The 20039-nt window shown below is 35.7% G+C and overlaps 1 protein-coding gene across 2 annotated transcripts in view; it reads left to right on the top strand.

Annotated features, from left to right (window-relative positions):
• Positions 1-20039, top strand: part of PRKG1 (protein kinase cGMP-dependent 1) — a 1184543-nt gene that overhangs the window by 422375 nt on the left and 742129 nt on the right. For both annotated transcript variants that reach the window (XM_014866734.3, XM_014866733.3), the window contains exon 3: positions 1036-1149. In XM_014866734.3, coding sequence (XP_014722220.1) covers positions 1036-1149 — 114 coding nt within the window. The remainder of the gene's footprint in view (positions 1-1035; positions 1150-20039) is intronic.

A 20039-nucleotide genomic window follows, 5' to 3' on the forward strand; every position in this document is an offset into this window, starting at 1 on the left:
TTTAAAAGGGAGTGAATTTAAAGCCAAAACTCTACAAAGTTAAATACTCAGGAAGCACATAAATAAACAACTATGAAGTTGGTGCATGAATGCCTGAAGTTTGGCAAAGACTTGATAGCATTACATCCTTTCGGTGACTAGCTAATGCCAAGCCCTATTCTTCTGCAGATCGTGGATAAGTAACTTTTGGAGGAATAATAGAAGGGGAGGATTAAGTCTAGAATAGATTGTGTTTCCTTTTTATTTCTTACCCCCGTTGTGTCAGATGAAGGAATTTCTGGTGCACAGAGCTATGACTTTTTAAAATGTATCTTTTCAATTCCTTTATGAATAGCATTTTCCTTACTTGCAGCCAACGATGTATATTGAGTGTACAGTGTTTCCTTAGCTTTTTCCTTCTCTAGCATTTCATTTCCCAAGTCCTTTGTGGAACATAAACAGTTCTAGTCTCTTTTTTTTCCCCCTCAACCCTGGTGGTTTGTTTTTCCTTACGGTCAGTGTTGCAGCGCTGAGGCAGATAAAACGGTCTTGCAAAAGTCAGAGAAGATGTATAAAAATAAAAGATACCATAAGCTGCAATTAAGCAATGCCCAAGGGTCAAAGTAATTTCCCTTTCCATAATAACTGCCTTACTCAAATGAGAATTCCCAAATGTGAACTGTGCTGTAGAAAAGGTACTCACTCAAGTTTTCTTTACGATTCAAAATAACATTAAAATTGGAATTACTATTGTTTTCTAATATGGCATCGGGAATAATTCCATGCGTTCACATTTTTTTATCTCCATCTTCTTCTGGTGCTTTCTTTCAGTCTCATCTCAGATCTTCTTAGCAGTGATTAATTTAAGAAAGGATGTGGATTTCTTACGTATTTTATTGCATTTCTTGTGTTGCATCTTCATAATGACTTTGTTTTACTCAGTAACTTCCTTGCATTTTTAAAAATGAGCCTATTACTGCTCATATTGAAACTGAAGCAAATGAGATGAAGCTTGAGAGAGAATTAAAACCATGTGTTTTCTCTTCTTCTTTTCAGATGGTAAGGTTGAAGTTACAAAAGAAGGTGTGAAGCTATGCACCATGGGTCCAGGAAAAGTTTTTGGGGAGCTGGCTATTCTTTACAACTGTACCCGGACAGCGACCGTGAAGAGTAAGACTGTTTCTTGTTTTTCAAATACTTTCAATGTCTTTTTTCCCTAGACCTGTGAGATATAAATTAACATGCTGCTCAATTTAATCTTTGTGATTTTATTAATATATAGTTTAATTTTTGCTTTGCAATACGGTTGATATGTTTGTTTTCCTACTAAAGGATGATTGTTGATCAATTCTGCATAACTTAAATTATGTTTCTGGCTTATGAAAAATATCTTTTTAACCTAGAAGTCTTACAAATTAGGGTTTACAAAATGATACCATTTCATAAGTTAGAATTAAACAGGAGCAAGATCTTTTCTTTTTCTGCCATTAAAGCCTCAGGATTGTATTTAAGAAATTTATATATCTCTCTATGTTGGGTTACATTCCCCCACATAAATTCCACTTATTCATTCAGTGGTTTAGAAAAAATAAGAGGAGAAATGTCTTTCATCTCATTCAAACGTTGAGTAAGATATATCCTGAATTCTAAAACTATGTCTGAGTATATTCTTGTCTTCAGCTGCTCATCAAGCTGTATATTATAGCATTTTTCTCTTCTACTGATTGAGCTTATTTTAAATCGGGGCAATAAAGGAGCTTGTTTCCCTAATTTTACATGTATGTGTATATATGATTTCTCTAGCAACTTTTATTGCTTGATGGAAGCAGCTGCAATAGTCAGAGGGGAAAAAAAAATTGTTTTAAATACTCCTCCTTCGTGACTGCAGGATGTAATGAGTGTATAACAAACAGAGCTGAGTGCAAAAGCCAACAATGGAAGGTCCATTGCATCTTTAGGCAGACGTATATTTCATTTTGGAAAAGTTCTTCTGACTCATCATCCTGTGAATGATTGCAACCACAAGTTACTTTGATTAGATCGTGTTGTAAAAAAATGCTATTGACAAAATGACACTTAGTTAATATCAATTAGTTTTATCTGGATGTCACTACTTTGTACCTTGGTTTTTCTTCTCTCAGAAGCGTGCCATATGACTGACAATATGACATTGAAACAGGTTCTAAAGAACTCAAGAATGCATGGCCACCTAGAGTCCCAGAAACTCTCTTACATGTCTTATTAGTGAATCATCTTTTTATTCATTGGAATCACTGTAACATCAATTGTACTCGTATAAGATGCATACTTCTTGGCATTTGATTCTTGGTCCGTGAAAGCACAGAACTCGTTTGATAGATAGGCACTGCCACGTTTTTATTTTATGTGATCATTTAATTACATGACTCAAAGAATAATGAAGCCCAATGAACCATAACAGACTCTGCCAGGACTTTAACTCACTTAAAACGTGTCTTAACCAGAAAAAAAGAGTAGTCATGATTCCATTAAGCAAAGAGGTTTTACTATCATGCTTCATTTTCATGAGAAATACATTCCTTTTAGTGCAAATAAAGGGCCAGAACATTTTGATCAAAACATGCTTTCTCAGAATTATGAATAGTAATTTTTTAAAAGTTTTTGAATACTTAAATTTTGAAGATATTTCAACCTTGTATACTCCTCATTTAATCTAATTGAAACTAAAAAATTTCCAAGGGTCAACAGTTGGTAATAACATGGTGCTTATTAATCTTTTGAAGTACTGAATTCTTATTAAAGAAATATTTTAAATAAACTAGTGTATCTAAATGAATTTTACGGCAAAAGATTTTTTCATAAGATGATTGCTTTGCTTCATAAAAATCAATTTTAGGTTCCTATAACATGGAGTTAATCTGCACTAGCCTCTATTATACTCATGTTTGGTAAATTTAAATAGACACTGTGCATCTATCTGATTCAACAAGAAGGAACTGGATGCTGAATGCAAATTATAATCATAACTACTTTGGGGTCAGAACATCCATCATTAAAGGAAATGAGTGATAAAGCATCTTCTATAACAGACTCAGAGACATCTCACGTGTGAGTGTGTGTGTTTCTTCATCATGCCTACTTAAGATGTGGAGGTTGCATTGAGAAAAGCGCTTAGGGTTAATGGTGTGCAAATACATCTTTGCATTTATAGCACGGAGGTTTTGTGCATGAGTAAGGAATAATATCTATTAATATCTATTAAATGATATTATTAATATCATTCTGAATGTTTTGAAGGAACTGTAAAGTGTGAATGATTACTTGTTGTTCAGGAGCTTTTTGTCTTGTCTCTTATACTACCCCGGAAATTGTACTTATGACTGTTGGCCTTAAGTACTATTTTAAATTTATGTTTAAATTAAATTCTCAGACTGATCACTTTATAATTCTGATTAGATTCCATTGTGGGTGTTACTTTTACCAAATGACTGCAGAATATAACCCCCAATTCTATCTTAGTCTTTAAATGTCATATTTTTAAATGTCCATATTTGGCTTTTTAGATCCAGGCATTTGTCAGGATTCAAGAATTCATCAATTCTTGTCCATTTCTTCTTAATTATCATTTGCCAGTGACCATTCAGGGTAACTTTCAAAATGGATTCATCCACTTGGGTGTAATAGTCTAAACTTAGGGAGATGGCCCTTCCTATACAGTAGCTAATCTGTCCAGGCCATTTTCCATCTTACTTACCTGGCTTTGTGACCCCATCTCCCCCAACATCACCCACTTTCTTACATGATTGAAAATGTTAATGATCCCTTTCTTTTTTATTTCTCCCTGCGTCAGCCTGAAAGCTGCCTAGCATTTTAATGCATTTTTAATCTCACAGTCATAAACAAAACCTGGGTGACATTCAACAGCTCTTCGATGTACATGAGTCGTTTCTTGTTCAAGAGAGCACTTTTTGAAATTGTATCAGGCCACAAATAAATAAATCCCAGTGATTTCCTCTGCTAACTAATGTGATCCTAACACCTGTGGGTTGTTATTTTTAAACTGAGGATATAAAAAAGTAGTTTTCTTATTTTTTTATTGAGGTATAATTGACATATGGCATTATATTAGTTTCAAGTGTACAACATAATTCAATATTGTATATATTGTGAAATGATCACAATAGTAAGTCTAGTTAACATCCATCACCATACATAGTTACCCAATTTTTTCTTCTTGCAATGAGAACATTTAAAATCTCCTTTCTTAGCAACTATCAAATATGCAATACGGTATTATCTATAGTCACTATGCTGTGCATTACATCCCCATGACTTATTTATTTTATAACTGGAAGTTTGTACCTTTTGACCCCCTTCACCCATTTCACCCCCCCCCCCCCAACCTCTGGCAGCCACCAATATCTTCTCTGTATCTCTGAGCCCAGTGTTTTGTTTTTTTAAGATTCCACGTATAATTGAGATCATATAGTATTTGTCTTTCTCTGCCTGTCTTATTTCATTTAGCATAATGTCCTCAAGGTCCACCCATGTTGTAGCAAATAGCAAGATTTCCTTCTTTTTTATGGCTGAATAATATTCCATTGTGTGTGTGTGTGTGTACACATACACATGCATTCACACACATAGAAATGGTACTTGACTTACAATAGTTCGACTTAATGAGCTTTCAATTTTACGATGTCAAAATGCAATATGCATTCAGTAGAAACCATACTTCAAATTTTGAATTTTGATCTTTTCCCAGGCTAGTGATATGCAGTCTGATGCTCTTTCATGATGTGCTGCCACAGCTCCCAGTCAGCTATGCTGTCAGGAGGGTACACAACCGACACACTTACAACCATTCTGTACCCATACAACCATTCTGTTTTTCATTTTCAGCAGTGTTAAATAAATTCCATGGGATATTCAACACTTTATTATAAAATAGGCTTTGTGTTAGATGATTTTGCCCAACTGTAAGCTAATGTAAGTGTTCTGAGAGTGTTTAAGGTAGGCTAGGTTAAGCTATGATATTCAGTAGGTTAGGAGTTTTAAATGCGTTTTCGACTTGATATTTTCAACCTATGATAGGTGTATGGGGACATATTCTCTTATGTTCTGGAAGATCTGTACCACATTTTCTTTATTCATTCATCCATCAATGGACACTTAGGTTGTTTCCATATCTTGGCTATTGTAAATAATGCTGCAATGAACATGGGCATGCGTATATCTTTTCAAGTTAGTGTTTTCATTTTATTTGGATAAATACCCAGAAGTGGGATTGCTGGATCATATGGTAGTTGTATTTGTAATGTTTTGAGAAATCTCCATACTTTCTTCCATAATGGCTGCACTACGTTACATTCCTACTAACGGTGTTCAAGGGCTCCCTTTTCTCTATGTCCTCACCAACACTTGTTATTTCTTGTGTCTTTGGTAATAGCCATTCTAACAGCTGTTAGGTCCTATCTTATTGTGGTTTTGATTTGCGTTTCTCTGGTTAGTGATATTGAGCATCTTTTCATATACCTGTTGGCCATCTGTACATCTTCCTTAGAAAAATGTCTATTCAGATCCTCTGTCCATTTTTAAATCAGATTGTTTGTTTTTTCTATTGAGTTACATGCATTCTTTATATATTTTGGGTATTAACACCTTATCAGATATATGATTTGCAAATATTTTCTCTCATTTATTAGCTTCCCTTCCCATTTTGTTGATGGTTTCCTTTCCTGTGCAGATACTTTTTAGTCTGATGTAGTCCCACTTTTTTATTTTTGCTTTTATTGCCTTTGCTTTTGGTGTCAAATCCAAAAAAATCATCACCAAGACCAATATCAAGGCACTTACCACCTATGTTTTTTTCTAGGAGTTTTATGGTTTTAGATCCTACATTCAAGCCTTTAATCCAAAAAGAAAAAATACTTTTCTTACTAATGCTATAGATTGACATATGCCATAAATTATTTTTATGAGCTTGTTCATAGTGACCCAACTGAAGGAAGTACCATGGAGTTTGAAGAAAGCTCTTTGTTTTTATCTGGGAAAAATCAATTGGTGTTCTTCTGAAAATAAATGTGTGCCACTGGCTATTATGTTAGCACCAGGAGGAAGATCTGATAGCAGCAAGAATAATAACTTTTTAAAAATCGAAACCATAGTGATATGGAAAGAAAACATCATGGTGTGATGCAAAAGATCCATATTCATGGTCACTCTTGCCGTATAAAACAACACCATTGATTTTCCCCTGAGGAATAGGATATAAAAATATATAAAATTAATATTATATTGGAAACAAAAATCTAACAAATATCTTGAGGTTATTAATGGGCTTAAATGGGCTCAAGTTTCTTTATTAACTTTGATGGGAAAATGGCCACGTTGTGTCTTTCCAGTCACAAACCCTCCAGCTGCCAGAGAGAGGGAAAAATTGTTGTTATATTTGATTTCCACAACACCAAACAATTAATGTCTCCAATGTGGTTTGAATTTCACCTTTTAAGTAAATATTTTGGGATTGTATAGACAAAGAGTGTGTACCATCCATTTTCAAACGCTACAAGGGGTAGGAATTTCTAATATGTCCATTGAACACCACTTCCTTACTCAATGCTCATACCTGTAAGCATATCATTATCGTATTTGCCTAAAATATCCCTCCAGGTTGTGATTTCCCTTTTGCTGTCCTAACAGCTAAAGCAATATTAACTTTCGCTCATCCTCACACCTTGCTTCTAGGCCCAAGGTTCTTTAAACTCACAAAAATGGAAAACGTGAAGTTATTGGATACCTGAAAATAGGATGGAAAAGGCATTTAGTTTGCAAGGAGAGAAGGATTCAGTGACATATCCTATGTGTGGATTGCAAGGACATTTATGCTATTGTCGTCTGTTACCTGGATTTCCCACAATTAGTTCTTACATCTATACAGGGATATTTTTTGAAGTTGGAATCCTATGGCTCTTTGCTCCAACTTTAGTTATAGGTGAATTAGGGTATTAATTCACTAACTCACTGAAGATGCTAAATTGAAGCCTGTTCCTCTCACTTCAAGTTTCCAGCCCACAATACCCCAAACCTTAGACGGTGTATTTTCCAAACGGTCTCATTCAAATGGACTCAAATAAAAACTCAAGAAGAAAAGGTCCCTCGCTTTGTAGGAAAATATCTCAATACCAGGTTAAGATAATCACCATAGAAAGTTATCTGCAAAGTATGTCTACAGCGAGTGTTTGAGGCTCTTTTATGAATTTATTTGAGAAAAATATCAGTAATTACTTCTCCTTAAATTATTTATAGCAAGTATTTAAAAGTTCCTCAGTACTAAAATACTTCAGTACTAACACACACGAGCCTAAACATCCTACAAATATGACAAATTGCTGACTTTCATAACATCTGGTAAAAATATTTTTCTGCTCTAGTTTGAATACTTCAAGTTTCCATAGTTAAACTTTTCTAGGATATTTGCAAAGGGGGAAGTTGACTAATTAAGATATTTCATTGAGCTACAGACATTTTAAGAAGAAAGTTAAAAGAATTTGGATTTTTCTGTTTACTTTTGTTTTTAAAATCAATTTGAGTCTATACAGAGAGACGGTTTGTACATTCCCTTGAAGCTCTGTTTCAAACATTACATTATTCGACCTAACTCAGAAACATCTGCCGACTGTCAAAAACCTAAAAAGATCTATGAGGACAAAATAAAAGGAAATATGACTAAAATTTCTGGCTCAAATTCCTCTATGTGCTATAAATGTAATACCTAGGAGCTGGCTCAGTGGCACAGCGGTTAAGTGCGCACGTTCCACTTTGGCGGCCCAGGATTCACCGGTTCACATCCCCGGTGCAGACATGGCACTGCTTGGCAAGCCATGCTGTGGTAGGCGTCCCACATATAAAGTAGAGGAAGATGGGCATGGATGTTAGCTCAGGGCCAGTCTTCCTCAGAAAGAAGAGGAGGATTGGCAGAAGTTAGCTCAGGGCTAAGCTTCCTGAAAAAAAATGTAATACCTATACCTCTAAGGTCAACACAGAGTAATCTCACCTTATGTGCAGTTTTGCTTTCCATGGTTTCATTTATCCACAGTCAACCTCTATCTAAAAATATTAAATGGAAAATTCCAGAAATAATGTTTTAAATTGCACTGTTCTGAGTAGCCATCCTACTCCATCTACCCAGGAAGTGAATCATCCCTTTGTCCAGCGTATCCACACTGTATATGCTACCTGCCCATTAGTCACTTAGTCGTCATCTAAGTTATCAGATGACTGTCACGTTATCATAATGCTTCCATTTAAGTAACTCTTCTTTTACTTAATAGTGGCCCCAAAGTGTAAGAGTGGTGATGCTGGCAATTCGGATATGCCAAAGAGAAGCTGTAAAGTGCTTCCTTTAAGTGAAGAGGTTGAAGTCCTCAACTTAATAATGAAAGAAAAAAATCGTGTGCTGAGGTTGCTAAGATCTACAGTAACTTTTATTACAGTATATTGTTGATTGTTCTATTTTATTATTAGTTATTGTTGTTAATCTCTTACCATGCCTAATTTATAAGCTAAACTTTATCACAGGTATGTTTGATAGAAACAGAACATAGTATATATAGGGTTTAGGACTATCCATAGTTTCAGGCATCCACTGGGGGTCTTGGGACGTAACCCCCACAGATAGGGGGAGACTGCTGTACAGTGCTTTTTATTGTTAAAGGAACAAAAGAAATGAATGCCAATTTTATTGTTAATGAAAAGACAACATAGGTGAAGCTCTTATAGTGGCTGTAAACCTTGGAAATTTCTTAAGATGACTGAATCAAGAAGTAAGCAATTAGATACTTTTCAGAAAATAATATTATAGAGTTCCATAAAAGCATCATATTTATGATAAAGGTACACTCAGATGTGCCTTTGAGAGACAAATTAAAAAGAAGCATGTTTTGCTTTCTCCCAGTCTAATGTGTGCTTTCTAGCAAGAATCCTGAAAGAAAAGAGAGAAGACATAGAATTTACTCTGGTGGTGATTAGAAACATGGCCCTGATTACAGAAGGAATAGTCCACTAACTTCCCAGGGATTGTCATCATCCTGGACAATGATGCAAACAGTGTATAACGGCAGCATCTCGGGGAAAGAGGTACAATTGTTTAGCAAGTTAATTAAACAATATTCTTCTTAGTAAAAATTTTTATCACATTTGTGTATTAAAACAGACTGTGAAATTAGTAACATAAATCCAATTATGTAATGCCTGAGAAATAAATTTCTTTAATAAAGGAATCAATTCACTAGGTACCAATGATGCCACACAACAGACTAACATGAGCAAAGGGAAATATAGAAGCTATGCTTTAATCTCTTTCTTTTATTGTTTAAGTGGATTAAAAGTGAATTTGAGAGAAGAGAAAAACAGTTATTAAACTACAGTTTTCTTTTACAGATTGAGAATTTTTTTCTGGTCTTGATGGGAACTGTGACAGAATTTATCTATGATTTATATTTAACTACTTCCCAGAAAGATTTGAGTCGAATATTGACTAGGTCTGGTAGACAGGCATATATTAGCAGTGCTTCTTTGGCAAAAAACAAACAAACAAAAACTCCTCACAGTCAAAGGAAGGCCTTAGTAATTAATTCCTTCTTTAGGTTAGATCAATTACTGTCTCCCTCCCTCCTTTAATTAATCATGAGTACCTTGAGTGTTCGCTGTATCTAGAGAATAGTCAGGTTTCAACTGATGGGGTATTATTATTTTTCTAAGGATCACAGATAACTTACTATTAAATCTAAATAATGGGCAAGGAGGGCTGTTTTAGGTTTTTTTTAGCAGTTTATTTAATCCTGCAGAATCACTAATTTTCCTACAACGATCTGCATCATAAAAAGTTCCCAGACAATGTAAAGCTTGTGTCATTTTTTGGAATACTGAATCATCATTTATTCATTCAATAATTTGCTAAGAGGTAATTTTAGTACTTAGCTGATTAAAAGAATAAAAAACAAAGTAGCAACACAGGTCAATACTGTATATTCTGTAGCTATTTTTTTTTAAAAAGGAAACTTTCTTTTCCATGGATTGTGGTTGGATTCCTAATGAATGCTCAACAGTAACAACAAATAATAAGAGCAGATAACATTTGAAGGCTGTGAGTGATGCACTAGGCTCAGAGCTTTTGGCATAAGCGGTGGTGTTTTATTTTATTGCTGATGTATCTGAGACCTGGAGCAGTTAAGTGACTGGTTCCATATCACATAGCTAGTTATAGGAACGGCCTTGAGTTTGACGCTACTTGACTATGCTGCTTTGATAAGCTTTTAAAATCTGTCTGCAGTGGTTCATTTTGCTTTTAAGTACAAGTGCATCTATAGGACTACTTCTGTTGGCCTAAAAACTTCATTTTCACAAAAAGTTACACAGCATGCTACAATTGTTTTTTTTTTTTAGTTGAAACACATGGTCCTACATTAAGTACATCTGTTACAAAAGGATACCTCCTGTAACATAATGACTGTAACATAATGACGAGAGGGTCATAAGCTTAATGCCTTAGAGGCGCATAACAAGCAGTCAGAAACAATTGCAGGATCTAGTTTTTGCAATGCATTGAAACACTCGTGTTTCATGCAATGAAACTTTATGGTTCAATATTTAAGACAATGACAAATAGCTACAAACTTGATAAAATCTACTTGTGGATGAGTTTCTTTAAAGTAGGAATTATAAAAATCTAAACAGCATTACAAAAACGTTGACTGAAGAATAAGGAAGTAATTTTTTTGTTGTTACATAACAAATATATTAAAGCAAAAGAAAAACTTGAATCATGACAAGTGTGTTTGCCTTTGTTTTCTCCTTGAATCTCCTTTACCTACCGAGGAACTGTGATTTTGGCAATTCATTTGTGCATCTGAGAAGCCTACTCTTCTTACGAGATGTCCTTTGTTGACTGGGTAAATTTCTAAGTAATCAGGATAACAATGCTTTATAACTTGCAACCTGTCATCCACGCGTTATTTAAAGTGATCCTTAAAATATTACAGTGTAGTAGGGAAGAGAGGTTGTCCCTGATTTTCCCGATGAGAAAGTGGAGGCCACGATCATAGAGTCCGCTAATGCTAGTTCATTCACAAACCCTCTGATGCACATTTAGGAAGCAGTATTTGAAGCACTCGGTATAGGCATTCCTCCTGTCCTCTGCGAGGTGTGCAGACTCCTCAAAAAGTTCTGTATTATGCCTACTACCGACACCTAAAGTGTGGACTGTTGATTGGGGAACTTCAAATGGTTCTCGAAGAGTGGTCCTGGGAAGAGCAGCATCACCATCATCCAGGCACTTGTTTGAGGATGCCAGAGATTTTGCATTTCTATCTATTGAATCAGAAATTTTGGGGGTGGATCACAGCAACCCGTGTAAAGCAAGCCTTCCAGATGATTCTGATGCATCTAAAGTTTGAAGACCACTTGTCTACATTCTATGGTGCTTAATTTGTATTCGTCTATACTTACACACACTCTCCCATGAACTGTCTATTTAAAAGAAAATTGCAGACACTATAATAAGCAGTCAGTATTATTCTTAGCATCATTGTAGTCTTTTCTTATTGTTTTGTTGCTGTTGAGCAGAGATATTTAAGAAAAGTTGCACTTTTCTTTTACAGGGTGAAAGAGCATTAGTGGAAGAGTACTAACATTGTGCAGATTATTAACATATTCTTTTGAAGGAGAGTGAGAAGTAAAATTAAAGGAGGAACAGGTTGAGAGGGAAGGAAAAAATTTAAAAATCATGGGTTGCTGGGCCATCTTGTTAACAAAAATAACTTTTAGATTTATTGAATTTGATGGCTAAGATGTTGGTAGGAAAACAACAAAGAAAAAGCTTCATTTGATCTTCACTGTTGTTCTTTTTCATAGACATAAGAGTATTTGGGTTAGGTAAAAACAAATGTAGATGGATATTTTTAAGAGAAAACTGAGTTGGTGATGTCTGAATAATTGGAGTGCTTTTTACTGATAGGTTAAATCCAATCCATTGGACCAATAGTGGGAAAGGTCCTTTATGGTCAGTGTGGGTGCCCATTGGTTTGATTCATAGTGAGGGGCCAGGCGATCCTGGATGGACTGCATATCTCTTAGCATCTAATGATTAGGAGATAAAAAGCCTTTCATGTGTCACAGTCAGCAAGAAGGAAACAGGGAGTTCCCTTGGAATTGAGACATGTAGAGAGCTGAGGCCTGTAGGGTTGAAGGATAGGTGAAAAATTAAGCCAGCTAATTTCCACAGGGGTCTTTTTTGTTGTTGTTGTTGTTCTAATTTATATTTATTTTATTTATTTATTCTTAATTAACATAAAATATTCTGTTTGGATGTACATCATAATATATTTCCAATTCTGTGTAGATTACATCATGTTCACCATGCAAAAAGTCCATGCCTCAACTTGTGAGCCTGATCACCCCTTTTGCCCTCCCTCCACTTCCCCCATGGTAACCACCAATGCATTCTCCGTTGCTATGTGTTTGCTTGTCGTTGTTTTTATCTTCTACTTATGAGTGAGATCATATGGTATTTGACTTTCTCCCTCTGACTTATTTCACTCAGCATAATACTCTGAAGGTCCATCCATATTGTCACAAGTGGCCGGATTTCATCATTTCTTATGGCTGAATAGTATTCCATCGTGTATAAATACCACATCTTCTTTATCCATTCGTCCCTTGATGGGCACCTAGGTTGCTTTCAAGTCTTGGCTATTGTGTATAATGCTGCAATGAACATAGGGGTGCAGGTATCTTTATGCCTTTGTGTTTTCAAGTTCTTTGGATAAATACCCAGCAGTGGAATAGCTGGATCATATGGTAGATCCATTCTTAATCTTCTGAGGATACTCCATACTGCTTTCCATAGTGACTGCACCAGTTTGCACTCCTACCATCAGTTTACAAAGGTTCCCATCTCTCCACATCCTCTCCAACATTTGTTGTTTCCTCTCTTGTTAATTATAGCCATTCTGACCAGAATGAGGTGATACCTCATTGTAGTTTTGATTTGCATTTCCCTGCTAGCTAATGATGTTGAGCACTTTTTCATATGCCTGTTGGCCATCCATATATCTTCTTTGGAGAAATCTCTATTCAGATCTTTTGCCCATTTTTTAATTGGGTTGTTGGTTTTTTTGTTGTTGAGATGTATGAGTTCTTTGTATATTTTGAATATTAACCCCTTATCTGATATATGGTTTGCAAATATCTTCTCCCAATTGTTAGGTTGTCTTTTTGTTTTGTTGATGGTTTCCTTTGCTGTGCAGAAACTTTTTAGTTTGATGTAGTCCGATTTCTTCATTTTTTTCTTTTGTTTCCCTTGCCAGGTCAGACATGGTACTTGAAAATATTCTGCTAAGACCAATGTCGAAGAGCGTACTGCATATGCTTTCTTTTAGAACTTTCATGGTTTCAGGTCTTACATTCAGGTCTTCAATCCATTTTGAGTTGATTTTTGTGCATGGTGTAAGGGAATTGTCTACTTTCATTCTTTTGCATGTGACTGTCCAGTTTTTCCAACACCATTTGTTGAAGAGACTCTCCTTTCTCCATCGTATGCTCTTGGCTCCCTTCTGCGGGGGTCTTGAACTGAGTTTTCACTTTGTGGCAGTAGGTCCTAGAAAATCAGTATCAACTTCTCAGAAGGGCTGGGAGGAAAGGGTCAAGAAGTGATGTGGGCTTGGGAAGCTGAACAGTGTCTTCTACAGTAAATGTTCTGTATGACTTGTTTTCTCTGAAGGACAGTCTGCCTTGATAACAACACATACTTTATACCCTCATAATTCCTCCCACTCTAATAGAGCAGCTTTTTGTTGACTTGAAAGCCTTGTTGTCTTTAGCTTTCTGAGTGGGATTAAGAAGGATTATTCAAACTATGTTTATAACTGTAATTTTTTTTAAATTTTATTTCCAAAGCAAAAGCTCATAGATTGCTTTTGTGGATGAAGTTAGTAAGAACAAAGTTTTCTGGTGACAAAGTGGGGGATCAGCCTCCAGGAGCCCCATCCAGTGGCTCTGCATCCCCTTACTCATCATTCCATCTCACTCTTCACCCTGGATTAAGTACTTCTACGGCATTTGTTAGTTCACCTCAGGTAACACAGATTGAAAACCACTGCTCTAGTGGAAGCCAAGCTTACGTTGAGAATCTAAGTAGTGGACTATCTTTATATACTTCCACTTGGCTATGTGTGGTATCTCTGACCTTCACAGTGGTCCTGCTCCCTGGGGATCAATAATGCCACTACACAGGTGAGGCAACTGAGCTTTCCAGGGTTTTAGAAACTTCCTTAAGGTTACACATCTGGATTGCTGAGCTATCTCTCTCTCCTTGACAGTTCTCAGTAAGACATTGAACTGTATCATCTCAAACTTTGTTTCTGGCAGTTGACAGATGAAGATCCAATTTCAGATCTGTACTGTCATTCATCAAGAATTTCTTAGACTTATACCAAATTCTTGTGAGGCACTGCTAAACACCTTGGAGAGCACCACTGAGAGAGAGGGCATATTCCTACAAATAAGATATTTATAATCTAGTTCGAGAGACAGGATAAGGATAGATTATAAGGAATTGGCAAACAAGAGACTTAGAGAAATCACTCTTTGCTGGCATGGGCAGGCTTTGTAGAGAGGACAGAAATTGATGTGTGCCAAAATTAAAGAGTAGAATAGTTTAGAGTATAGGATCTGGAATCCTATTGCCTGGTTCAGATTCTCTTCTACTTACTAGTAGTGTGCCCTTCAGTAAATAAATTAACGTTCCTGGGCCTCAGTTCTTTTACTTTGCAAAGGTAAGGACATGCCTTATCACAGTGGCAATGATTAAATAAGGGAATGTCTGTGAAAGGCTTCGTGCAGAAACTGGCATATAATGCATTCAATAAACACTTCTGTTACAGTTGTTGTTATCATCACAACTAAAACTATAAAGTATGAAAGGACTCTGTAGGTAGGTGGGACGTTATTTTTTGCAGAACCTGAGAAGTACCGTTGAGGAACCCAGAGCACAGTTTGAAACCATAGGTAGAGAAGTGTAGGAAAGGGAACGGGCCGTGTTCCAGAGGCTGAGGTTCCTGGAAGGATCCCCAATCCTGAGATACTTCTCCTTTCACCACAACCATTACCTAGCAAAGTTGGTTCAGATGTGTACTTTGAATGAACTGGTACAAGAAACATATCAAAATCAAACTACAGGTGAAGATACAGGGACAGTGTTTACATTACATGGGCTAGGCATTCTAATGCAACACTTCTGCTTGGAGGCAGGACTTTGGACTATAAGTAAAGAGTATTTATCTGTGTTGTCTGAAATCCTGTTGTCATAGTTTCCCTCCTGAGCAGAATTCTCAGGACTTCCATGGGAAATGTTTGTGGGGTATATACACAGTCCTGAGTAGGTACCTAGTGCCTCAAAGCCTTGGACAAATTAAGAATAGACGGCTATTGGGCATGCCTTTAAAATGTCAATTATTGTCAAAAGTAATATTTCAGACAAGTGACACCTATAATTTTTATCTTAAGGTGAATCTTAGAAATTCAAGAATTCTGATGTCCAATTTGTGTGTCTCTTATGATTGCCTTAGGAAAGAATATTAATCTCTTCTGTATTTACCACATTCTTTCTGGATAAAGGTGCTGGTGATGGCCACAGTTCTCATAAGAATGATCAAAATCCTGGCCCTGCCAAGGATGCAAACTTCTTATCCTCTGGCCAAAGCTTTGGCCTTTCATCTATAGTTTGAATTTAGCAATTCCTGGTTTCCCTAAAATTACCATTACCCCAAGTTGTGGAAATTGTTCATATTCATTGCCTTTCATTGTCATTTAATACTCAAGGCAGAAATAGAGCAATTTAAATGGAACTTGCCACTGACGTATAGGCAATAACAGTTATCCTTGAAGCTTGAGCTTGAGTAATATGAAGCAGAGTGAACTGTTGAAAAAAATTAGGAAATGGGACTCTCATCAATATGAAATTGTTCAAACTCTGTGCAGCACAACATGTAGTGCATGAACTTTTAAGACTTTCAAGATATTCAAAATAGAGACTCTGAAATGGTAAACATCTTCTGAAACTCAAATTTGAGTTGAAAGAGACCTTAGATACCAAGAATTAACTCTGTTTGTCCATAATTAGTTTTAGGACTAATAAACGTGGGAATAAGCTCTAGATATTTGGGGGGTTTTAAAAAATAGATCAAGACACTTTAAGAGTCTTAGATTTAAGAAAAGAGACAGAAAGAAAATACTAAATGAAAGATGTAATCTTTTATTTACTCATTCTCTGAATCTCTTACTTGTGGTTCATGTTTTTCAATCAGAATGCTTTAGGCTATGAGCAATAGTAAATAGTTATAAAAGTGGAAAGAATATTTTTCTGTTGACTTTTTTCCTAATACTTATTTGAATTAATTTAACGTGCTTTTTAAAATTTTTTCTCATTTTTCTGATCAGGAGAATAATATATTTAGAAGATAGATACATGTAAAGATTTTTAAAAAGTTATTTATAATCCCACTACCCAGAAACATTTTGCACTTTCTTCTTTCTCTCCCTGAATGTTTTAAAATATAAGATCAGACTGCTCTGCTTTTTAATGCTCATGCTGAATTCTGAACGTTAATCATTTGTTCATAGTTGATATGTGCTTCTGTTGCTATTAAGGTTTTATTTTGGGTTGAGGTGGCTGGATTTTTTTTTCATTTGCTCTTTGAGTTTTTCACTTGTATGGTAACGTTATTGTGCCTTTTCTTCCATTTCTTGTCTTCCAATTTTTTTCTTTTCAGTTTTTGCTACTAAAAAATGGTTTCTTTTCTGCTCTTGATGAGCATATTCTTCTTGGTCCATGCAATTTGATGACTTGAACTAGAATATTAATACTTCGTATTCATGTTTCATGAATTCTTTGAATTAGAAGCCGTTATGCATGCCCTTTGTTAACAGGGCTGATTAAATTGGAACAGCAAGTAGTGACGAGAGAATTGGTGTCCTTTTACAGATATGTTCAACAGCAATGCTTATCTATTGGTTGACTGGGCACAGCTTCAGAGCATTTGAATCTTAGGTTTTCTCAATTTTTGCAATGACATTCTGGCATTCTGATTTGGAATTAGAAGTTTTACTTAGTTGAGTTACTGGTACCTTAAAATTCATGGGATAATTATGTTTATTTATTCTAACTGCTCTGCAGAACTATTTCAAAAAAAAAATTAAATGTTGGCAAGCTTGATTTATCTACAAGCATGGCATCATCATCTCAGAGCATTGGATAAGTAGATACAAGACTTCCCCTCCAGATGAGCTATTAAGGCATATAAATTGATGGCATTTGGGCAAGCAAAATTGCACTGCTTCTCCAATAAACTGGTTCACAGTTGTTATTAATTTGGGGGAAAATGCGTTAGTCCATGTGGTAAACTACCCAAGACTGTTTTCACATTTTAAGATGATCTTCATACATCCCTACAGTACAGATAAGCTGCCTTCTGATATAATCTTTCTTTTCAAAAGGTGGTGTTCTTCTTGAATAAGTCATTCCATAACCTTTTAGAGTGCTCCTATGCCTTCTTTTACCAACAAGAAATGTCCATACACTTAAGCCCTTCAAAAATATGACTTATTCATACTAGGCTTATAATTTGGGATTGTAATTAAAAATTCATCCTTAGTGTGTTCTCCATAACACTTTCACAATTCTTCAAACTTCATCTTTTGAAGTAGAATGATGGTATTACAGCTCAGGTCACTTCCCTGGGACCTAAAAGAAAAGCTGAAAATGTTGATGAGAAGGCCAGTGGCTAAGAGTCTTTTGGATTTGACCATGATGGAGTAGCTGTGAACTTTGACTTTGGTTCTATGGTGTTTAGGAACCCACAAAATACATTTTAATTTTCACAACAGAACATTTAAAGCATAGAGAATATTGACAGGAAGGTATTGATAGGGGTTATCTATAATATGAGAAGATTTGTAAATAGTGTTTGGGGCCTTAAAATTTTATAATGAAATGGTTACTATGGCCATGGTTTTTTAGGTCTAGTGAACAGCCAAAAGGATAAAGAAAAGTCAGACTTCAGAAGACTTATTAAGAAATATAAATATAAAAGCAAATTTTTATTAAGAAAGAACATATTTTTTTTTTAAATTTGATTTGGTTATTTCTCATGGAGGCCAAAACCTGGGTGTATTTAAATGTGGAGAAGTCATCTAAATGAGGAAAATATTCCAAACATCTCTTTCCAGTGCATGGCTAAGTACATGAGGGACTGGAGAAAAGAAGGGAAGGCCCACCTAGGGTCAAAGCATGTGAACACACTTAGAAATAAAGAAAAACAGTCAAGACAAGAAAGATACATATAATGACTAATGTAGATGGCATTTAATAAAACTTATACAGAGTAGAATTTTTGAAATTCTTTTTGAAAAAGTTAGTTTGAATAAAGAGATGGTGTAGAGAAAAAGAAAAATGGAACAACCTTGGATATTTTTACAGCATAAGGCTGTTTTACTATTCAGACTTTCTGGTACCGTATAATACATTATTTTAAAGGTACATTGATTAGAAAATTCCTTATTAATTATTGGTTTACTTGAAATTTTAAATCCCAAGTAACTCATTATTGGCATAATTCCATCAGCACCTATTTTTTCCTCTTAAGAGAAATCATACTAACTTTGAAACTCACTAATAATTAAAGAAAGGGTCATTTTTTTTCCTGTTAGTGCTAATATTTTCTGCTTAGTATTTTAAAGGAAGCCTTGAAATAATTTTCAAGTATCTTAGCAAGTTGTGAATATACCATCCTGCTCATTTTAATCACAAAAGCTTGCCAGCATTTAAGGACATTTTTTAAAGAAAAAAAGGTTATATATCTTGGGGAAGAAACATTTTGAGTTCATCTGCAATAATCCTGTTGCGTAACTTTGAGGAGAAATTAGCTTTTTCTATCATGTCTGTACTTCAAAAGTGCTGTTAAAGAATTCTTGAAAATATCTTGAAAAACTTAAGAGGCAGGCATGATATATAAACTGACATAGGAATTGGAATGATTTTCTACCTTCCCTTTCAACCTCCACTTACTGTCCGTTTCTTCGATACAAACTCCATTCACCCCAAGAGACTGTGGCATAGTGGCAAGAGGCATGGACTTTAGACCCGAGGTTAAATGACAGCTCTGTTGCTTGGGTATTTACCCTAAGCAAGTTATTTAACTCCTGTGAATCTAAATTTCTAAAATGAAACAATATAGAATTAAATAAACAATATGAGTATTGAATAGATAAATATTTGCACTTTGCCTTTTTTAGAGAGCGCAAGGTAGATAAAAGGGGTAGAACAGAAGAACACCCACTATGTAGGGGGAGAATCAAAAGCGTCTAAATGAATAGTGGAGTTTTGTGTCCATTGGCTCCATCACTCCCTCCTTATCCAGGCTGCCACTGGCCTGGCTCATCTTCATTAGGACTTTCCTTCTCCCTTATGCAATAACGGTGACCTCTGATCTCTTTCCCTTACACCTACCCTAGATATGGATACCAAGTTAATTTGGTTCCTTTCTAACCTTTGTAAAAGAGGCATCTTGTTATATCGATCACTTTGACTCTCCAGGATAACCTACAGAGCTCCCAAGCTGTGGCTTCATCTTCCCGTATCTCCCCTTGGCAAGGTGGGATGGTGGTGGGAGTATGGACTTTGAGCCAGCACAAGTGGGTTGAATGCTGACTTTACTTTGGGCCTTAGCAAGTTACTTATCCTCTCTAAGCTTCAGTTTCCTCAATTGTGAAATAAGGACCACAAGGTGCACTTCATGATTGTGGTGAGGCTTAAATAAGGTAATACATGTTAAGTGCAGAGTGTCGTGCTGGATAAAAATATGAAATCAATAAATGGCGATTGTTATCATGGCTTCGTGTCCCAGGATAACCATCCTAATTATCCCATAACTTGAGAAACAAAAATTTCAAGGTTCCTTGAGAACTTTCTGTTTTGGTACCTTTGTGCAGGGTCTTCGTTCCATTTAGAATGCTTTCCGTGTAAA

Source organism: Equus asinus, chromosome 2 (genome assembly GCF_041296235.1).
Source record: "Equus asinus isolate D_3611 breed Donkey chromosome 2, EquAss-T2T_v2, whole genome shotgun sequence".
NCBI lineage: Eukaryota > Metazoa > Chordata > Mammalia > Perissodactyla > Equidae > Equus > Equus asinus.